Raw genomic sequence first — 22761 nt, forward strand, 5'->3', positions numbered from 1 at the left:
TGGGCAGATGTCTAACTACAAACTTACTTGAGCAATAGCTGACACATATGATAATGAGTTAAATGGCATTAGTATGGTAATTTACAGGATAATAGCACCCCAATATCGTGAGGGTGAGAAAGTTGGATTTGGACATGGAAGCCTAGGCATCAGAATGAGTATTTATGATAGTGCTCTCGTCCAGTAATAGGGCAAACCACCATGGGTTAGTTTCCCATAATTGACCCTTCAGCTCTTTATTGTTATCTACCACCAATCTTTGGGTTTTGGGGAATCTGGATCATTTGACTCATTCAGGGTGCCAGAGACAAGGCTGATCCTTTGTCTCTCACCACCAGATCCTCAAGAAAGGCATAAATATGAGCATATGCAAGGAATGATACTACAGATATTGCCAGTACTGTATTATTCCTATCTGATTAGATGGTTCGGAGCTTTTTTTTTGTCTTTACTAATAGTTTTAATAAAAATCTCAGAGGCTTTTGCTTTTCCCTCAGTATGTGTCCTTGCCATGCAATCTGAGGTTCCCTACAAGATATTGAACTTGTCGGTTTTAGCTCTGTGGAGCCTGATTCTGGGACAAGAACCCAGTTACTCTCAGCTCATTAATTAGTATTGATTAGCAATCAATACAATTATTATTACCCCTTAAAGGATCAGGCAACAGCATACACACAGCGTGTTGGGGTTACGTCCAAGGGGGTTGTTGTGGGGTACTTCAGAATGCCAGCGTGTGGGTGTGAGGATTAAATGATATCAAATGATGCGTGAGTTCACTGAAGAGCTAGAGGAATCATATGCAATAAGGTGCAGGCAGAGTCCGGGAGACTGAAAAAGACAGATACATATAAAACATGCAGGTCTACACTGCAGATTTACATCAGCACAGCTGTGGTGCAGCAGGTGAAGATGCTCTAAGCCGATGGCAGAGAGCTCCCCTGTCAGCTTATTGACTCCACCTCCGCTCTTCTACTGACATAGTGCTGTCTACACAGCGGGGTTAAGGTCCGTATAACTACGTCACTCAGGTGGGTGGATTTTTCACACCCGGAGTGACGTAGTTATACTGAAGTAAGTATGTAGTGTAGATAGGATGACTGGATGTCCCAATTTTATAGGGTCAGTCCTGATTTTGGGGTCTTTTCTTATATAGGCTCCTATTACCCCCACCCTCGTCCCGATTTTTCACACTTGCTGTCTGGTCACCCTAAGTGTAGACCAAGCCTAAGGTATTCGCTGAAGGTCAACAAAAAGGTGTAGAGTATTTGGCTGGAGTCTCGTTGGGTCTGTTACTGTGCCCTGAAAAGTTATCAGATTTATTAGAGATGACACCAGGAGGATTTCTCTGAGTTCTATAGAGAACGGTGCTTTTTCTGCTGAAATTTTAACCCAATCTGTGGAATACTACAGAGGCCGGGTAATTCTGTAGGGGAATGTTTTCCATCAAAAGGCTATTGTCTATTAAATTCTATACTTTCTTTTCCCGCAAGGGGATTTGTTCTGTTATTACCATGTGTGGCCTTCCAGTGGCTCTGCCATTTTAACGTCATTTCCTGCTCTTTAGTTTGAAAGTCGAGCATTGTGAACATTACAAAGGCAGCGTTAGAATAATTATTGGCCACCTTCACTCAGCTATTTAATCAATCAGTGTCTTAAGCCCTGGCAATTGTGTACAGTTCCTGTAGCCCGATGTTAATGATTTAAAGCTGGAAGTGCAGCATTCTCTGATCGCCTCTTAGAACCAGGCACGCTTTTCAAGTTGGTGGGAAGCGCTACAGATTCCACCTGTCAAGATGTTGGCAACCCGGTAGGGCTGTGAGATGAATAAATGTGCCCTTCCCTGTGGTTATTCATAGATTCTAGGGCTGGAAGGGACCTTGAGAGGTCATTGTGTCCAGTCCCCTACCCTCACGGCAGGACCAAATACTGTCTAGACCATCCCGGATAGACATTTATCTAACCTACTCTTAAATATCTCCAGATATTCCACAGCCTCCCTAGGCAATTTATTCCAGTGTTTAACCACCTTGACAGTTAGGAACTTTTTCCTAATGTCCAACCTAGATCTCCCTTGCTGCAGTTTAACCCCATTGCTTCTTGTTCTATCCTTAGAGGTTAAGATGAACAAGTTTTCTCCCTCCTCATTATGACACCCTTTTAGATACCTGAAAACTGTTATCATGTCCCCTCTCAGTCTTCTCTTTCCAAACTAAACAAATCCAATTCTTTCAGCCTTCCTTCATAGGTCACGTTCTCAAGACTTTTAATCATTCTTGTTGCTCTTCTCTGGACCCTCCCTATTGACTGTGGGAAAACATGCGGGCCCCCCGTCATCAGTCGGACATTGGAGGCTCCCTGTGAAACTGTTTGGCTTATGGCAGAAGCTGAGGTAATGCGGCACTTAGACAAAGTAATCTCTAAGCGCATGTGTGCACACGCATCCATGGGGCTGATGAGCCAGGGCTCGTTAGCTGCTGGAGGTGGGGATTTAGATAAGAACCTGTCTGGGTCTGTGGAAATGAGCTGGAAAAGGATATCCTGCAGATGTGGTGGTTTGGTAGCAAGTTGTGTTTCTCTGATTCCTGTAATGCGGAGAGCTCAGTTGTGTGGGAGCAACACCTTTTCAGCCTGGAGGAGTTTACCATCTTCAGCTCAACAAACCCCAGCTCATCATCTTTCTTTCAAGTCACGCGGGACCGGATGAGGAACCCTTTAGTCACACTGGTCTCACACAAGTAGACCCGTTGACTCCCTTGGAACAGTTTGTGTGGCGCTTCCTTCCAACGAGGTTGGGGGCTCGTACCCTGGCCCTCCATAATCTTGCCGAAATAGCTAATGTGCTTTCTACTTGAAGGCAGCTGCCATGCTGTGTGCAAGGGGACAGCCAGGAAAATCCCATCTCCCCAGCTGCTTCCTGGCACTAAATGTCCCCAACCTAATTTTCTGAAGTGTTGGGTGCCCAAATCTCTTGTGGACAACAGCCCAGCAAGGAACTTGTCTCCTGCTCTTCCTCCTGGGTATTTTTGGGTTGGTTGGCATTTGTTTTTTAATTGCTCTTTACATCAGTTAGCAGCTGCCAGAACCTTGGGTATGCATGCCACTCTCGGAAATGCGCAGGGGAATTACCAGAGTGCAGCAAGACAGGGGTGCAAAGTGCCACTTACCAATGAAGTATAAGACAGATGATTCTAGGGGGTCCGACTTATGAGGGTCTGTGATATTTAATGTATCTTTGGGGTGTGGGCCGGTGTGAGTAAATATCTCACCCTCATTGTTGCAAAAGCAACATTCCAAATGGGACAGCGAAGCAGTGTAGTTTTCCTGCCTCGGCACATGGAGAGTATTCAGTTATAGAGCTGTGTCTGCCTCAGGCCCTACACCTGGCCCCAGCATGTAGATAGCCTGTGTCCTTTGGAGCTGAGGCGGTGGGGGAGGGCTGGAGAAGGAATTCCCCAACCCTCAAGGCCGCTCTGGGGCAGCTGAATTAGCTTGTGTCCTGCCTGTGCACATGGATCCATAGGTCTGCATCCAGTGACTACATCCCCAGACGCCCACTGCAGAGTCGCATGTGGCACACAAGAGGTGGGCGTGCCATCACCACGGCTTGTCCTACTCCCTGCACACTTGTGTTAGCACAAGAGGGCTGTGGAGGACTGTTTGCTCCTAACAAAAGCATCAAGTATCCACAACTCATAGTAAGAAAGTGTTAAATCTGAAGCTTCCCTGTCTGCCTCTGTTTCCCCCACAGAACTGCTCTAAGATACGTCTGAGACTTCTTGGGGGGTTCAGCTGCCCTCTGCTTGCTTGGCACAAAACCCCCTGCCCACTCTCGGAAAGGAGAATAAACCTTCTGGGTAGTGGCCCCCTTGGATTATTCGTCAGGGGATGCAGTAAGCTTACCAGAGTTTTGTGAGCAGTGTTCTGAGTCTACTCCCAAACTGAGGGTGTCCTTTGTGACTTTCCTCACACCCTCCCGCTGCGGCCCGCTTATAGCTGGGAAGAGTTTACTTAACACACGTCCGTCCTCAACTGCTGTGGCAATGGCCAAACGTAGCCTAACAAAGGAAAACCCAAAAGCAAGTGAGCACAGTTGCTCAAGGATCACTACAATGTACCATTGTCAATGGAGAGGATGTACAGGGCATAGAATAGACCAGAGGTGGCCAACCTGCACCTGAGAACTAGCCAGAATTTACCAGTGTACGTTACCAAAGAGTCACAGTAACACGTCAGCAGCCCCCCATCATCTCCCGCCCCCAATGTCTCCCACCCACCAGCAGCACCGCCGAGCAAAACCTAGTCCTCCGTCCCTGCACCTCCTGCTTACCGCGATCAGCTGTTTTGTGGTGTGCAGGAGGCTTTGGGGGGGGGGGAAGAGCGAGGGCACAGCAAGCTCAGGGGAAGGTGCGGGGCTGGGGGGAAGTCGTGGAGTGGGGACGGGTCCTGGGGCAGAGCCAGGGGTTGAGCAGTGAGCATCCTCTAGCACATTGGAAAGTTGGCGCCTGTAGCTCCGGCCCCGGAGTCGGTGCCTGTACAAGGAGCCGCATATTAACTTCTGAAGAGCCGCATGTGGCTCCGGAACCACGGGTTGGCCACCCCTGGAATAGACCTTCTGCCATGGTTACATGTGTAGATGAATTTAGCTTGAGTGAATCTACCACTTGTGTTCCTTGCTTTGTGCTTATTACATGATGGCTGTAAGAACCCAACAGAAAATGGGAAGACTTTTTGTATTATGCACATTATAAAGTCCAAGCTGGAAGGAGCCCTGAGGAGAGAGGAGGCTGTGGAATACCTCTGCAGTGAAAGGCAGTTTGACTTCTGGGATTGCAGATTGTGTGAGTATTGGAGAGTACTATCTAGTTAGGAAGCTGGTTGACACAATTTGTGCAGGGCCCTAGAGTGCAATGTCTGCTAGTTTTGCAAGTGGTCTACTCTTGTTGTGCGTGTGATCTCCACCTGAACAAACAGAGCTGGGGCTATATCTGCAGCAGCACGAGAATCTGCCAAAATTCCCCAGGGAACTAACGATTTAGAACATCTGAGAAAAGTGGGGGTTGCTTATATGGATACTCGCTTCCTGCCTGGAGACTAATCCGCACAATTTTGCTCCAAAATGACAACAGCCCTGTTTCTTTAAATAAATACAGCACGTGTTCATTATGGGGAGGTTGGACTACTGACAAACATGTACAATTTATTCTGATGGTAAAAGACACTAAACCTTATAGGAGGTGATATGCAGAGTGACATGATGTAGTGCAGTATTTCTCAATCTTTTTGATACCAGAGACCAGCTTGCTGCCTTCCTAAATGGTGCCAGGGAGATCTCAGGGACTAGCACCAGTCCCCAGACTGGTCGTTGAGAAACGTTGATGTAGTGCATGCAAGTTAGATGCACCTGCCGGCAGAATTGGGCTGCAAAGGATTATTTGTATAGCGTGACCAATGATATTTATTATTCATAAATACTTAGTCATTTAAGTTTTCAGGGAGAAGGATGATCTCGTGGCTAAAGCATGGGATTAGGAGTCTAAAGCATTGGGCTCTCTGCCCAACCCTGCTACAGGCTTTCTGCACATCCTTCGGCAAATCAGTTAATCTCTCATGCGCTTCCCTTCATATAACTAACCTGATTTCATTCCAGGGGTAATATTTTGCCTCCAGTAAAGTGGTGGAGTTCTGCTGGAATAACATACTTTTAAAGAACAGAGCTTTGGATAGTAATATTTTTAGGGTCACATGAGAAGCTTTATCCTCCTGGTTTATTGTGTAGTTCAAAACATATGAACTGACTTACAAACACATTCTCCCTCTGTCCCATTGCCATTGAGTTGATTAATAGTTTTCTCAGGGCTTTTCTCTTTCCTTTAAAGAGATACAGACGTACACCAAAAATAATTGTCCAGGGGCATATCTTCAGCTGACCTCAGTGGCGCTGTATCCATGTGCACCAGCCAGGTGTCTGCCCCGTAATTTTCTGAGGATGGAAAATGTAACTCCACGATTCTGGTTAAATTAGGTTTAAAGATGTGGTGGAGGGGAAGGCAGATGCTTTTCATGTTCCTCATTTTGCAGCAGTTAGATGCAAAACTGAAAACGCACTATATCTAATTACACTCAATCCAGGGCTCAGGGCTTGAAAAACTTCCTGGACGCATAGTAACTAGAGGTAGGTGTAGGGCAGGTGGAGGTACCATCCAGGTCCAGATATAGTGCGATAGGCCTGGTCTACACTACACATTTAAACATTTAAAGCAATTTAACCCTGCACCCGTCCACACAAGAAGGCCCTTTATATCGATATAAAGGGCTCTTAAAACTGATTTCTGTGCTCCTCCCCAACGAGAGGAGTAGCGCTGAAATCGGTATTGCCATGTCGGATTAGGGTTAGTGTGGCCGCAAATTGACGATATTGGCCTCTGGGCGGTATCCCACTATGCACCATTGTGACCACTCTGGAAAGCAATTTGAACTCGGATGCACTGGCCAGGTAGACAGGAAAAGCCCCGCGAACTTTTGAATTTCATTTCCTGTTTGCCCAGCGTGGGGCTCTGATCAGCACGGGTGGCAATGCAGTTCATAATCCAAAAAGAGCTCCAGCATGGACCATATGGGAGAAACTGGATCTGATCACTGTATGGGGAGACAAATCTGTTCTATCAGAGCTCCGTTACAGAAGATGAAATGACAAAGCGTTTGAAAAAATCTCCAGGCTATGATAGACGGAGTCCACAGCACAGTGCTGTGTGACAAGCGTAATGGAAAGCCAAAGGATCAAATGGACGCTCATGGAGGAAGGGAGGGGGGACTGAGGACTCCAGCAATCCCACAGTCCCTGAAAAGCATTTGCATTCTTGGCTGAGCTCCCAGTGCCTGTAGGGTCAAAAACGTTTTCCCGGGTGTTTCAGGGTATATGTCGTCAATTTACACACACACACACACACACCCCCCCGAAAGAAAAGGGAAAAAAAAATTTCTCGCCTTTTTTCAATGTCACCCTATGTCTACTGCATGCTGCTGGTAGACTGGGTGCTGCAGTGCTGAACACCAGCATCCCCTTCCCGGTGGCAGACGGTACAATACGACTGCTATCCATTGTCATCATCAGCCCATGAGTGCTCCCGGCTGGCCTTGGCGAGGTCGGCCGGGGTTGCCTGGGTAAAAATGGGAATGACTCCCGGTCATTCCTGGCAGATGATACAGAACCGCTGGTAACCGTCCTCATCATAGCAACTGGAGGCTGAGCTCCATCAGCACCCCCTCCTTTCATGTCTAAAGAAAAGATTCTGTACTGCCTGGACTATCATAGCAGCTGGAGGCTTCCTCCCCCTCTTTTATCTCACTAAAAAATCAGTGTTTCTTATTCCTGCATTCTTTATTACTTCATCACACAAATGGGGGGACACTGCCACGGTAGCCCAGGAAGGTTGGGGGAGGAGGGAAGCAACGGGTGGGGTTGTTGCAGGGGCACCCCCTTGAATGGCGTGCAGCTCATCATTTCTGTGGGATCTCTGGGGCTCTGATAGGAAGCGGCTGTGCTCTCTGGTTCTCTAGTACACTTGCCCCATAATCTAGGAGGACTGACTCTATTTTTAGACAAAACATAAAGAAGGGAATGACCCAGGGAGTCATTCCCATTTCTATCCATGCGCCCCCGGCCGACCTCAGCGAGGCAGCCAGGAGCACCCATGACAGCAGCAGACGGTACAGAATGACTGATAACCGTCATCTCATCACCAGTTTACAATGGCATGGCAGACGGTGCAATAGGGATGGTAACTGTCTCTGCTACCTTGCAAAGGCAAGTGAATGCTGCTGTGTAGCACTGCAGTACCTCTTCTGTCAGCGGCATCCAGTACACATACGGTGACAGTGACAAAAGGCAGAATGGGCTTCATGGTTGCCATGCTATGGCGTCTGCCAGGGTAGTCCAGGGAAAAAGGGTGCGAAACGATTGTCTGCCGTTGCTTTCACGGAGGAAGGAATGACTGACGACATTTACCCAGAATCACCCGCGACACTGTTTTTGCACCATCAGGCACTGGGATCTCAACCCAGAATTCCAAGGGGCGGGGGAGACTGCGGGAACTATGGGATAGCTACGGAATAGCTACCCACAGTGCAAAGCTCCGGAAATCGACGTTAGCCTCGGTACATGGACGCACACCGCCGAATTAATGTGCTTAGTGTGGCCGCGTGCACTCGACTTTATACAATCTGTTTTACAAAACCGGTTTATGTAAAATCGGAATAATGCCGTAGTGTAAACATACCCTTAGTGAAAGCCCGGCCATCTCCCAGCTACCCAAAGCTCATGTGCAGAAGGAGGAGGCTGAGATTTCTACCCATGTGCTGCAGTCACTTTACCCTGCTTGAGGACTCCATTGTTTTCATACCAGCCTCTGATTAAGTTATCTGATGAATTTGAAACTCTACTGCCTCCACTCTCCCATTGCTGGAAGGGAGAGCAACCTGTCTCTCCTCCCTGCTCTAAGCCTCTTGTCTGCAAGGGGGAGCCTTGGGGAAGGTATCTATCTCGGTCACTCTCTCCCCATGGCTGCTGTGGGAGGGGGAGAAATGAAAGGTCTTTGTTACTCTACCCAATTTAATGTTTTTTTGGATACCTCCTCCCTTGTGATTAGCTGTAGCCTCTGCCTCTGCTGATGCTTACAGCTATGCCAAGCAGCAGCAGTGTGAAACCAGAATTATTCTTGACCATTATGCTCTGCAGCCCTCAGGGTACTGAGTAGCACAATGAGACTAACCAGCGTTTCAGTTTCACTCTGTTGCTATTTGGCAAAGCTAAGAGCAGCAGCTGAGGAACCAGAGATGCCTGACTGTAGACTCGGGAAGTTAATGGCAGATTTGCTTTGCATTCAGCTCACCTGTGGAAACTTTTTTCTTCATGACAGTGTTTTAGAAATGTAATTTTTTGTTTTAAATTAAAGCACAAATCTACAGATATGGGTTGTTTAGGCCCCCTTCATACTTGTGAAGAAATCTATTCATCTAGCAGAGGCTAGTGAGAAAGGGTGGCTTTTATGCTCTACTTATAGGACAGATATGGAAAATGTGGGCTGAACAGATGGCACTTTTATCTGAGGTGACAGCAGCGGGGACCTGTGCCATGAATCTTCTCCCCTGTTTCTAAGGGAAGCAGGTCTTAATGCTGTCAGCCTCTTCTAACCTGCCTGGGAATTGGGGTGGGGGTCGCTGCCAGAGAGTGAGCAGAATGATGGCATGTAATTCCAGGCATCAGTTAGTCACGGTATATTTGATCCATCTCATGTAACACTGTCTTTGATCTAACTCTTGACCATGCCCTCTTTGCCTGGCCTTTCCCTGACATCAGCCCTTGGGTGTCCTTCAGTAGCAAGCGCCTATAATTCTCCTTGGCCGGGAGGTCTGGCTCCTTTGGTACTTGGCCATTTTGAAAATATTACCCAAGAGTAAAAACTGATTTTTTTTTTTTATCTCTAGATTTCTCTGCCCTCTAGTTGTTCCTAAACTCCCACTTTATGCTCATTCTGACAGTGTGTTTGAACGTTACTAGAACTGTAGCTGAAATGCATATTCGCTCAAGTCTCTCTCTCTTTTGAAGCTTGGTTTTATTTTTGATACTTATAACAGGTGTTGGTTTAATAGGTTTGCTGTATCCGATTTTTTTTTTCCCCAGAGGCCAGCCAGCACTGTAAACTGACACTAGATGAAGGCTAAACATGTGATTTCTCCCCGCCTCTCCACTCTTCTCTCTCATTAAACATTTGCACTGCACACTAATACAGCCCAGACAGCATCGACTCAGGCCTTGTCTCTTTGAGAAATTTGCACTGATCTAATTTAAATCCATTTTAACTGATTTAAACTTGTGCAAACCCTCTTATTTTCCATTGAAGAGTGGCTTGCTTCTGCTTAACTTAAACTGGTTCCTAATAGAGTGAATCTAAACTGAAATAAGCATGACTGAATCCTAAATAAGGAAGTCCACACAACTTTCTGCACTGGTTTAACTACACTAGGGTGACCAGATGTTCTGATTTTATAGGAACAGTCCCGATATTTGGAGATTTTTCTTATGTAGGTGCCTGGTATCCCCCACAATCTGTCCCGATGTTTCATATTTGCTATCTGGTCACCCTAACTACACCCTAAGTTGAATTGGCCAGTGCACCTTTATTTTATAAAAAAAAGCCCTTTGTAGCAGTGAAAGGTGAATTTTCTTTCCATTAGTACCAGTGGGAAATGCCTCACCAGCCTGTTTATCAATAAATAGTCACTAAAACATTTAGCACTAGGGATACCCCCGGGGATTAAGGTGTAACTTTACTTCTAAAACACAGTCCTGGAGTCCTGGAAATGCTGTGATCTTTTGAACTTGCACCACCTGTCTTTCCCTCCCAGTTAAAAAAACAACTCCCCCTCCCCAAACCCTTCTCTTTGTTTCCTTTGAACATTCCATTTGCTTTTTAAATTTTAAGCAATTGAGCAGTGCCGAAGAGTGCCAGGGAAGTATTCACTACTTGTTGGAAACAGGTTCTCAACTTTTGGCTGGGTTGGGAAGTGGATGGTTTGGGAGGTTCATCTGAATAGTTTGGAATACCAGTAAGCACGTTTCACAGCTGTACAAAGACTAGTAAAGCTAACATAGCGGAGTATGTAGGATTTACTTTGCACTTAGAATATTTTGCTCATTTAGCACCTTTCAGGTGAAAGTCTTTTACAGTCATTACAGACCTGAATGAGTTTAGCCTCATAGCATCCTGGTCAAGCCAGATGAATAAACTGAAGGTACAGAAAAGTCAAGTGACATGCCCCAGGCATGAGTCAGTACCAGAGCTGGAAGCTAGGTGGTCAGAGACTTGGCTGCCAGTCCTGACTCTAATTACTGGATCTCATATTAAGCATAGTCATCACAGCAAACATATAGTCATCTTGTACTCTTGTGGTAACAATGGCTGAAATGAGACAGTAAAGCACCGTTTATTTGTGTTTCAAGGCTGATCAAGTATTTTCATTAAAATTTCATCTGTAACCTGTGCGGTCTAGGAAGTTAAAATAATGGGCACCCAGTAAAATCCCCCTCTTTCCCAGGCATTGCAAAGGAGGGGAGAGAGGGGCATAATGTCCTTACAATTTACTCTGCTTTCAGATTGCCTGGGGAATGGTAACGAAGGAAACTGAGCAAAAAAGCCCCAGGCAATAATGGGAAGGGTTAAACAGTGTTTCAGTGTCTATTGAAAGCACGAAAAAGAAAATGTAATCAAGCTGGTGAAGGTTTGGAATGAGTTGTATTTATATCACACGCTGTGTATAGGAAAAGTCATCAGGGCTGGTTTTGTTTGAAGTGTGTTCTGAGATGGTGCAGCGCTTGCAGCAAGCTGTCTGACGTTCCCCAGCTGGAACTGGCTGGAGTTGGTGCTGAGAGTCATTCCTTGCCGTTGGCCCATTTTTGAGAGAGAGAGAGAAGCCTGGCTTTCCTATGTGAAATAATGCACACCCCTTAATCCACCAGCTGCAGCACAAGAAAAAGCAACAGCTGAATGGACAGAAGTCACCTGAAAACTGGTTGAACATGGCTCAGATCAAAATAGTATCTTACACTTCACCCACCTTTTCCTTTCCTTCTTAAACTGGGCCCTGTGGTAAACTCTGGGACATTGTGCTTTTGATGCATGATATACATACAGTAATATTAATATTCCAAAAAATGACATCTGTTTCTACTTCTAAACTGCTCTGCACGTCTGAAGCCATTTCATGCTTTCAATCCCTTAGAGTTGCTGCTTTTTGTGTTTAGTAATCAGCAGGTAATTTATAGATTTTTGGCGTTCTTTTGTATGAATCTACAATTCCTAGTAATTTACAGCTAGATTCTGATTGTGGTTCCAACAGTAGGTCTGAGATCAGAGTTGAACGCATAGTCCCTGATTCAGCACAGCTTTGAAACGCACACTTAAGTTCATTCCTATTTAGCGAAGCACTTAAGAATGTGCTTATCTTTTAAGTATATGCTTTGCTGAACAGAAATGGTTTTAAGTGCGTTGCTTAAAGTTAGGCACGTGCTTAGGTGCTTCCTGAATTGGGCTCTTAGCCACAGTTTGTTTTAACATTACCTCTTGTTGCACTCATTTGAAAGGGAACCTGTCAGCTCAAAAAATCTTATTTCTGTCTGAAAACTGGAGTTTGCTGAAGTGACGAATTCAGATTATTAACACAGGGCAGTTGGTGTAAGAGAAATTCTTTTTTCCGGGTGTTTAATTTATGGATATGACAGCCCCTTTTGCATAGTCAATTTCACTGTTTTCCCTTAGGCATACAATCAGAATATACAGTATCAGGTTATGTCTACATGGGGATTAAAAAACCTGTGGCTGGCTCAGGTCCGCTGATTGAGGCTCAGGAGCTCAGGGTTAAAAATTGCTGTGTAGACGCTCAGGCTCCAGCCTCGGGGCTTTTATTGCTGTGTAGACATACCCTCTGGAGCTCCGTCGAGGCTCAGGGATCCCTCTCATGTAGAATTCATTGCAGGAATGAGAAGGCCAAAGTTTGTTTCTTCTTTGCTAAAATGACCTTTACATATATCAACAAGCAGAGCAAAAATAAGTTATTTCAAATGTTTTTAAGGATTTTTTTTTTTTTTAATTTCAGGATGCAGGGCTTGACTCTCATTTATTCTAAGGCCTATTTATGCCACTTTGGCAGCATATAAAGGGGCTTTCATCACCGTTAGACCCCTTTTTCATGGCCAGGATGGTGCAAAAAGGGCCTTAGGATAAAATGTTCAAAAGTAGCTAAGTGACTTGGGATCCTAAATCCCACTGACCTTCAATGAGATTTAGACTCCTAAACCATTGAGACATCTTTTGCTAATTTTACCCTAGGCATAAATGAGAATCAGGCCTATCCTATTCCAAGGATGATTCATCAGACAGTGGAATGTTTGAAACTGACTAATTTAAATTTGACACAATGTCTCTTTAAACCACTAGCTTAATCTGTGGAGAAGCAATCAGTTTTTTTATTAACGAGAGGGAAAGAGGACATTGTGCTGTGGAGAGTTAACTTTCCTCACCATTCGTGAAAAACATTTTCAATTCGCTGAGCTGGGCTTCTGTTAAAGAGTTTTGTCTGGATTTATAAAAGCTGGGGAAGGTCTGGAAACAGAGAGAAGGAGATGGCAAGGACATGTTCAAAGATAAATCCCTACATGTGAATATTGGATCCCAAGTGTTTATTTAAAAGAGATTCCTCTGGATCTGGAGAGCCTAGTGTTCCCATTTTGCATTCAAGAATGCTTTGGCTGGCTGCTGGCTTCCCACCTCTCTCCCTTTACTTAGAGGGTAGCTGGCTTGATTAAGCTGTAGTCTTTGTCTGAAATCACTTTACTATGGGCTTGTCTACATCAGAAAGTTGCAGCGCTGGTGAGGGAGTTACAGCGCTGCAACTTTGAAGGTGTACACATCTGCAGGGCACCACCAGCGCTGCAACTCCCTGTTTGCAGCGCTGGCCGTACTCCCGTTTTGTCTCGGGTGTAGAGGATCCAGCGCTGGTGATCCAGCGCTGGTAATCCAATGTAGACAGTTACCAGCGCTTTTCTTGACCTCTGTGGAAGGAGGAAGCCTCTGGTAATCAAGCTGGTTTCCTTTCCCGGTTTGCTCTCTCGGTCCCGGAGCCACCCAGCAAACCGCAGGGAAGGAGACCTGCTTGCTCGGGGTTCCGGGACCGAGAGAGCAAACCGGGAACGCCGCGGTTTGCTCTCGCGTTCCCGGAGCCAGCCAGCAAACCGCAGGGAAGGAGACCTGCTTGCTCGGGGTTCCGGGACCGAGAGAGCAAACCGGGAACGCCGCGGTTTGCTCTCTCGGTCCCGGAACCCCGAGCAAGCAGGTCTCCTTCCCTGCGGTTTGCTGGCTGGCTCCGGGACCGAGAGAGCAAACCGCGGCGTTCCCGGTTTGCTCTCTCGGTCCCGGAACCCCGAGCAAGCAGGTCTCCTTCCCTGCGGTTTGCTGGCTGGCTCCGGGAACGCGAGAGCAAACCGCGGCGTTCCCGGTTTGCTCTCTCGGTCCCGGAACCCCGAGCAAGCAGGTCTCCTTCCCTGCGGTTTGCTGGCTGGCTCCGGGACCGAGAGAGCAAACCGCGGCGTTCCCGGTTTGCTCTCTCGGTCCCGGAACCCCGAGCAAGCAGGTCTCCTTCCCTGCGGTTTGCTGGCTGGCTCCGGGACCGAGAGAGCAAACCGCGGCGTTCCCGGTTTGCTCTCTCGGTCCCGGAACCCCGAGCAAGCAGGTCTCCTTCCCTGCGGTTTGCTGGCTGGCTCCGGGACCGAGAGAGCAAACCGCGGCGTTCCCGGTTTGCTCTCTCGGTCCCGGAACCCCGAGCAAGCAGGTCTCCTTCCCTGCGGTTTGCTGGCTGGCTCCGGGACCGAGAGAGCAAACCGCGGCGTTCCCGGTTTGCTCTCTCGGTCCCGGAACCCCGAGCAAGCAGGTCTCCTTCCCTGCGGTTTGCTGGCTGGCTCCGGGACCGAGAGAGCAAACCGCGGGGAAGCTGGTTTCCTTTCCCGGTTTGCTCTCTCGTCCCGGAACCCCCCTTGAAGCCGCCCAACAGCGCTGCAGTGTGGCCACATCTAACACCACTTGCAGCGCTGGTTGCTGTAAGTGTGGCCACTCTGCAGCGCTGGCCCTATACAGCTGTACTAATACAGCTGTAACAACCAGCGCTGCAAAATTTTAGATGTAGACATGGCCTATCTCTTATTATTCAGCAGGTTCTCAAGTGTCTGTGAATGTCTCTATTTAGAGCTGTCCGTTTCAGCCTTGCTGGTAATAGCAATGACTGTTCACGCTGATCTAAATTCATGTCAGTCATCTGCTTTACTGTTTGTGTCTAATGCCCAGCATACTGAGAGAGATTTTAAAGTTTGGTTGCTGTTCTTCCTTCTGAGTCAGGCCAAAAAGGAATTAGAAAGAAAAGAGAGAGCTTTTTATTTTAAAACTAAACTCTCCAGGTGCAAACAGATTTGGAGCGCTTCAGTTGTTTGACAGCTGTGGAAATCCAGTGAGTGATTTGTAATGCTTTCTCTGAGCAAAACAATTCCAATGTTAAATCTCCAGACTATTGATGAAAATGCAGCTGGCTTGAATCATTACTTTGGGGCCAGATCCTACAAACACTGCTGAGTGCAATGTTTAGTGCCGAGAGTTATTCTAAGCTCACTGTTTGGTCTAGGGTAGTAAACAATATGCTGGGAAGTGACTGCAGAATCAAGCCCCTGGATACTGTTTCTATGTGTTAGAAATCATTGTAATTGTAGCTTAGAGCTGGGACTTTTGAAAAGGCCCTCACAACTAGGCAAACAACCCCCAGAGGCTTTCACTGGGATTTTGAAAAATCCCAACCTGTGTGTATGTTATGTTGGAATTTTGGCAATTTGCTAGATCATCAGGTGACACTGGGAGAATTCCCATGACAATCCCAATCCTGCAGTCTCTCTTAATAATACATTTATCTTGGGAGTTAAGGATATGGAAGGGATCCAGAATTGGGCCCAAATCTCTGGAAGGAAAATGCATCAGTGGACTCGGTATTTAGCGAAGAAAGTCTTCTATCAAAATAGAAAAATCTTCAGATGTTTGTGATTTACTACAGTCTGACTAGCCAGAGAAGCAGCAGGGGGCCAGTGAATGTATCTCTGACATTGGTTTCTGATTGGACTGTTTCAGAAATACATTAAATACCAGTGTGGAAAGCTAACTGGCGAATGATGGAATCAATTGTTCTCTCTGGTTATATTTTTTTCTTTAAGGAAACTTGATTCTCTCCAATTCTCATCCTGTCTGTTCCAGGCATCACAACAGGATCCGCAGCATTGAAGCAAGTCAACTGAAGCCTTACGTTGCCCTGGAAACGTTGGACCTGAGTTCCAATGACATCACGGAAATACGAAGCAGCTGCTTTCCACAGGGACTTCCCATAAAGGAGCTGTAAGTTCTTCTTGTTCAGAACAGCGTTAGTCAAGTTACCGCAGCAAAAAGGAGGCCTTTAAAATTACCTTTAAAAAAGGGTTGCTAACAAACATTTCAAATAGAGCATTATAATTGTGGGTTCTAAATGCAACAGTGAATTAAAACTCAGCCAGTTGTGTCCCCGTTCCCCACCCCCACCCCATTCCAGCCTTGTCTTTATGTTATCTGATGTATCTGTGGATAATGCCGGGATGTCATTTTGCCAGCTGCACTGGGAGCGGTGTACAGTGACAGAGAAAGGAAACATGTGCCCTTCAGGTGCGGGCATCTTGCATTGCTATGGAAACCTGAAGCCAAAACAACTATCCAGAGCAGGGACAGCTCTTCCATAATGGGAACCCTAGAAACATAAGGCTGGAAGAGAGGGTGGCTAGTCCACCCCCAGGATGAGGCAGGATTAAGCATTCCTAGCCTAGACCATCCCAGACAGGTGTTTGTCTACCTTGAGGTCTGTGCCTTGCATCTAGGGAAAAGTGGCTGTTTTCCTTGTGATCACGTAGTCACGTTAAAATGGACGTTGGGTAACCCTTATTTTTATAGCCATGTATATCAGTGGTCAGTGGGAGCCAGACGCGTTTCCCTTGAGCCATGCAGGAAAAATACAGCATAATCCTAATGTGTATGTGGTCAGTGATACTACGTTAGGTGTTTTCTAGAAGGCACAAAATAATGATGCTTCAGCATAAGTTTAAAACAGCCCCCACGAGTTCTGCCTATAAGCCGTGTTTGTGCATAGGAGTGTGTATGCTGTGGGTTTGACCCCACTCCTCTGACTGGAGGCCATCAGAGTGGGGTCACAGCAATGGCCCCTGTATGCTGTGGGTCTGACAGTGAGCCCATCGACTATCTCCTTCATTGGAGTAGATGGTGCTGAGCGTCTCTGAAGGGGCACTGAGCACCTTCCGTTGCTAGGTGCTGGCAATGTGCTTTGGGAAAGTGTGTTTGTTTTTATTTGTCCCCAAACCTGTTCAGTTCCAGTGTAATGTGTCTAACATCACCAGCCCGTGTGGAGGCCAAGCAAAGACTGATAACTAACAATGAAGGCCTCTGACACAACCGTTACATTTTCTGTGCTGATTTATTACAGCAACTTGGGGAGCAACAGAATCAGCACCCTGGAGCCTGGTGCTTTTGATAGTCTGTCACAGTCCCTGCTAACACTTCGACTGAGTAAAAACAGGATCACCCTGCTTCCTGTTAAGGCATTCAAGTTACCCAGGCTAACACAACTGTGAGTAGAAATGTGCACTTTAATTAAGGTTAACCAAACTTTATGGAGACAAAATTTCCCTGAGGACATACACACCAAATGTAACCCTTCCTCACCCTGCATCTATAAAACTTGGAATAAGCTATATTTAATAGCCCTGTGGTGGCACCTAATAAAACAAATTAAGAGAGTGGGGGATGGGGTGTTTGTCCATCTTGTACCTATTCACTTATTTAGGTCACTCTTTTTAGATGAAAATAATGTAACTGATCAACCTCTCAGCTCTTTACGGTATCAAATATATTTCTCTCCCTTAAAGAAGCCAGTAAAAATTTTTTGGTTGGAGAAAAAAATTTGTTTTGCAAGTTGGCAGAAGGAGCTGAGTGACAGCATTAGTTTTCGAGACCACACAGGTATCTTTATGTGGCAGTAAAAATGCAACGAAGGAAGGTTGTTAAACTGTGCAGTGAAATTTGAGCGGACAAAGTAGTACTTTTGATGAGCTAACACACACGTTGCTGTTGTCTTGGCTGCGGTACAACGGGAGCTACATAGGCAGAGATCTACATGTGCATCTATAAATGTGCCTTATGTGCAAACGGTCAATCTAATAGTTTAGCTTTTCCCCTTTACAGGCCAGATCTAAAGCCTGCTGCAGTCTTTTCGCTGAGTTTGATGGGCTTAGGATCAAGCTCTGTTTGCACAAAACACCATAGATAAGCTTGAAACCAGTCCCTCTAAATGGCAAATCATCACCATCCTATTAAGTAAACCCAAAGAGGCTAGTTTTGTTCAAGCTTTAGTCATGGTCAGTGGGTATCGAAGGTCAGGGGAAACCTTGCCCATGCTCTGCCCTGAGGCCCTGCTCTCACTCTGCCCCTCCCCTGAAGCTGACTGGTGGCCTGGAGCTTGGGGCACAGGCCAGGAGCTGGGGCAGCCCGGGGTTGGGCTGGCCAGAGCGGCTGGGGTGACCAGGGGGTCAGGCAGCTCGGAGAAGCTGGGGTGGGCCAGCCCGGGCTCTGGCCATGGGGTGACGGGGCTTAGAACTCCAGTAGGAGGGGGCAGGGCTGGGAGACTAGCCTCCCTGAAGTGGGGGGTTCACCCACCGCAAGTGACTTCTACTACTCAGCCACATTTTGCTTGTCCCTTGGGAAGCTTGCTTATGAGATGCTTGACTGTGTACAACCATGGGTGTAAATTTGCCCTTGGATGCATACAGGATTCACGTTTCCTTCAGCACTGAACATCTACCGGGAAGTTTTGAAGAACACCTAAGCTATTTAGGACAGTGTTTCTCAAACTGGGGTCGCCGTTTGCGCAGGGAAAGCCCCTGGCAGGCTGGGCCGGTTTGTTCACCTGCCCCATCTGCAGGTCTGGCTGATCGTGGCTCCCACTGGCCATGTTTCGCTGCTCCGGGCCAATGGGAGCTGCTGGAAGTGATGCGTAGGGCCGGCTTTAAGCCGATTCACCCGATTCCCCGGAATTAGGCCTCGCTCCAAAGAGGGCCCTGTGCCCGTGCCTAAGGGGGCCCCGCTCCGGGGGTCTTCAGCGACGGGGGGGTCCTTCAGTGCCGCGGAAAACCCAGAGCAGACGCCCTGCTGCCAAGTATTCTAATCAGACCCCGCGGGTCATAAAACCGGCCCTGGTGGTTCGAGACGAGGGACTGCGGCCATTTGGAGCCGCGATGGGCTGGACCTGCGGACGGGGCAGGTAAACAAACTGGCTCGGCCCGCCAGGGGCTTTCCCTACACAAGCGGTGACCCCAGTTTGAGAAACACTGATTTAGGAGCGCTTTCCATGGAGAGTCAGTGGTATTTGAGCTCCTAAGCCCCTTCGGAGGAAGATTTTCAAATGAGTCTAATTTTCCTCTGCATGGATATAGGAATGAATATCTATCTGTATAGAACTGCACACAAAGTGGTATTGATGCTGTAGCTGGAGTTTTAGAATTAATCCTCTATAACTTTTCAGGTGAAGTATGGTTGAGTAGTATCACTAGCAATGCTGCAGAGCCGGAAGTGGCAAGCCTGAAGTAGTCCTTTAATCGTGCTCAGAAAGGATGTTAGGATAGCATTAAAGCTGAGTTTTAATCCCCAAAAATCAGAAAGCAGCTCCTTCCACTCTCCCCTCCCCCCCAAACAAACAAAACGAAACAGCCCTGTGTATTGCCCTGTGACAGCTGCTACCTTGGCTCCCACTGGGAAGTGGAGAAGGTGCCTCCATTGGGTTGGTTTTGCACCCAGCAAACTGGGGTCCAGGTAACTGCTGTACACATACAATGCAGGAGCACAGGCATTTTTGCAGGTGCAAAATTGGAGGCAGATTGGGATGTAATATGAAAGTTTGATCTTCCTGTTTAAATCAATACATCTGTTCTTAGTACACCATGCTGGATGAAATCCTGCCCCTATTGAAGTCAGCGGGAGTTTTGCCACTGACTTTAGTGGGGCTGGCATTTCACCCTGCTGCCTAGATCAAACTCATGGCATGATCTGTAACTGCCTTTTCTAATGCCGTTGGTATAGGTTGTCAAGTCACCAGTTACACTCACATATCATTGGTGAGTATCGTGCACAGAAATAATTGGCTTTCCTTAATTTAAAAAAAATGCTTAATAAATAAAACATTTTGGAGGTTTCATCGGAAATGTCTTGTTTCTTTCTTTATTACTTTCTTAATATAGGGGAAAAAGGCTTCAGTTGTCAAGGAAACTGAAGGTTATCCTTCCAAACTAGTAATAACACTTGCATCTGGGGTCAAACTTGACATACGTTTGTCAGAGTAAATTTTTACTGGCCTGTTACAAGTCTTTATAAATAGAGGTTTGTAAGGATATAATGCTGATCCCTAATTGCATGGGTTTGAATGGTGCTTCTGTGTTGGAACAGATGAAGTGTGAAGATTGAACTCAGTTGATGAAAAGTATAAATGGCTTATCTGAAAAGCATATGGAGGGGGATACTATTCTACATCCATTTTACTTATTGCCCTATATTGGAGTTTTCTCAGGGCTTAAATTCAGCTGGAGCAGAGCTCTAGTAAATATTTTCAGATCCGCAGGGCTGAAGCCTTGAGCCATGAATGGTTGGGTCGGGGCTCTGGGAAATACTCTGGAAAATTTAAGCCCTGAGTTCTCTAAAGAAGGAGTTTGTTTAAGAGGAAATGGGTCCCGGTGACTTTCCTGGCCCGTTTCCGATGCCCTTCTGCTCTCTCCTGGGAACAGTTCATGGAGACGTTGTTGGCATTCCGCCCCCCCATTGTTTGTCACACAGATGATTTCATGACAAAGAACTGGGATTTAATACCTTTCTATGGTGTTGATGATTTTAGGGAGTTAAACCGGAATCGCATCCGCCTGATTGAAGGCCTGACGTTCCATGGATTGGACAGCTTAGACATTCTGAAGCTGCAGCGCAACAACATAAGCAAACTGACCGACGGGGCCTTTTGGGGTCTGGCCAAGATGCAAGTTCTGTAAGTTAGGGGAAAGATTTATTTTCTCTGTGCCGTGTGGACTTCTCCTGTGATCTCTTCCTTTCCCCCACAGTTCTGCCAGGGACTGGTGGGCATTATTGACATATGACCTGCCATCACACAACAGCAGGTGGAGGATGTTTGTGCTCTGGGATCTTCGATTCTGCCTCTTGTCCACTAGATACCCAGTCTCTGCTCTGCTTTGTCACGTTCACACTGCTTTACTTGCGGTGATTGTAAAAGGAAGGGAAGGTGTAATGCCATTACTGGTGCCTCTTTCTGTGCCATGGGTGCACCGGATTCCAGGGTGCTGCCACACATAACCCTTCCCCTTTCTCCAGCAACCTGTATCCCTGTGTCAGTGTATTGAGTTTGGCTGCTGGTTCTGACCAGATTACATGAGTTGAATAAATTACTGTTTCCAGGTAAATTCCCACTGCTCTTGGATGCTTCCCTCATTTAGTATCCTGAGAAACACCTCCTGCTACGTGGAGATACGACAACCATATATCCAACACTGCTTAGAATATGGTCCCAGAGATCCCTGTCTTCTGACCGCTGCCTGCCAGCTGTTCAGTCCACGTCCTCCAGCAGGGATTATTTCAGAGACCTCATGTATATTTGTGTGCAGACTAAAGCCCTGATCTTAAAGGGAGCCTCTCAGGGCCCCATTGACTTCAAAGAGGCTCTGCACGGGGACATAGCCACGTGCTGCCTCACATTGCAGAATCTCCTTGCATTACCACTGTGATTAGGCGACCATCTATGGAATTGATCTGGAGTGGAAGCTGGACAGAAGAATTTAACAACAGTCTCACTCCCCTTCCACAGCGTGGTCAACCAGAGCTCCTCTTGTAAGATTTCAGACTGACTATTTATGCCTTATGTACATGGTAGAATCCTCTTGAAATATATTTATATATTCTTTAGAAATCTTTAGGAAACATTGCAAGGCCTCTCCAGCATAAATGACACTCACAATTCAAACGCCTTTTTATTCCCAAACCCTTATCAATTCCCCAACACCTCCCCTCCCCCAAAAAACCCAAATCCTAACCCAACATGCTGTTGATCCCCAAAAGGGAGATGTGCCAGAAACTCCATGAGGTCCAGTAAACTTTGCTGTTGATTTTACATGGAAGGCACTCAAATGCTGTGATGGGTGAGCAGCAGTATAAAACCCTAAGATAGATAAAATAACGATGCCAGAGACTTCTTGAAGCTTGTGGATACACAGTGATTAGCTTTGTCCAATTCTTTAGGAGAATATAGAAGTGTTTGGGCAATACCATTTAGCCTTTGTTGCAACAGAGCTCTGGGAACTAACTCCTGGTTTGACACTGGAAGAAGGCGTGAAGTGTATCTGGGAGAAAGTTTTCCCATCTGAACAAAGGATGATTAAATAGCTCCATATTTTTTTTCTCTTGTGTGTTCTTGTATTTGCCTACTCAGCAGGTGTGCGCGCATGCTTGGGTGTGTGTTGAGATGTACAGAACTGGGCTTAAAAGAAAAGTGAACATTTTACAGAAAGTTTCCCAGTTCTTTTTGGAAGTCCTAAACAGCGTCAAAATGTGATTGATGCTGCCTGACAGTGTGGATAGTCTGTCATTTACCCTGCTTGTCTTCATAGGCACCTGGAGTATAACAGCCTGACACAAGTGAACAGCGGCTCTCTCTACGGCCTCTCATCTCTCCACCAACTTCACCTCAGTAACAACTTGATATCCTACATCAACCCTGAGAGCTGGAAGTTCTGTCAGAAGCTGCATGAGCTGTAAGTTGCTTCCTGATAGTCATAACGACCTTGTTTGTTATTACGGTACCTGCTCGAAAGTTGTTTGTGCTGGGCATAAGAAATAGATCCTGCTTAAAAAAAACCCAACATTCGTTTACAGGGACTAACAGGCAGACTGAGGTCACAGTTTGCGGCTCCTTTTAGGTTATCTAGTTGCAAGACTTGTGTTCTCTTGCACTGAATCAACTATACAGCTCAGAGGAAATTTTGCTTTATTAGTCTGTATTTTACAGTTGACATAATAAATAATCACATTTAAACCA

At 46.5% G+C, this 22761-nt stretch overlaps 1 protein-coding gene across 2 annotated transcripts in view; it reads left to right on the top strand.

The window, feature by feature from the left end:
* LRIG1 (leucine rich repeats and immunoglobulin like domains 1) overlaps nucleotides 1-22761 on the top strand; it is a 143597-nt gene that overhangs the window by 80854 nt on the left and 39982 nt on the right. For both annotated transcript variants that reach the window (XM_030568724.1, XM_030568725.1), the window contains exons 4-7: nucleotides 15840-15977; nucleotides 17107-17250; nucleotides 20560-20703; nucleotides 22334-22477. In XM_030568724.1, the coding sequence (XP_030424584.1) occupies nucleotides 15840-15977; nucleotides 17107-17250; nucleotides 20560-20703; nucleotides 22334-22477 (570 nt within the window). The remainder of the gene's footprint in view (nucleotides 1-15839; nucleotides 15978-17106; nucleotides 17251-20559; nucleotides 20704-22333; nucleotides 22478-22761) is intronic.

Source organism: Gopherus evgoodei, chromosome 7 (genome assembly GCF_007399415.2).
Source record: "Gopherus evgoodei ecotype Sinaloan lineage chromosome 7, rGopEvg1_v1.p, whole genome shotgun sequence".
In the NCBI taxonomy this organism is placed as follows: domain Eukaryota; kingdom Metazoa; phylum Chordata; order Testudines; family Testudinidae; genus Gopherus; species Gopherus evgoodei.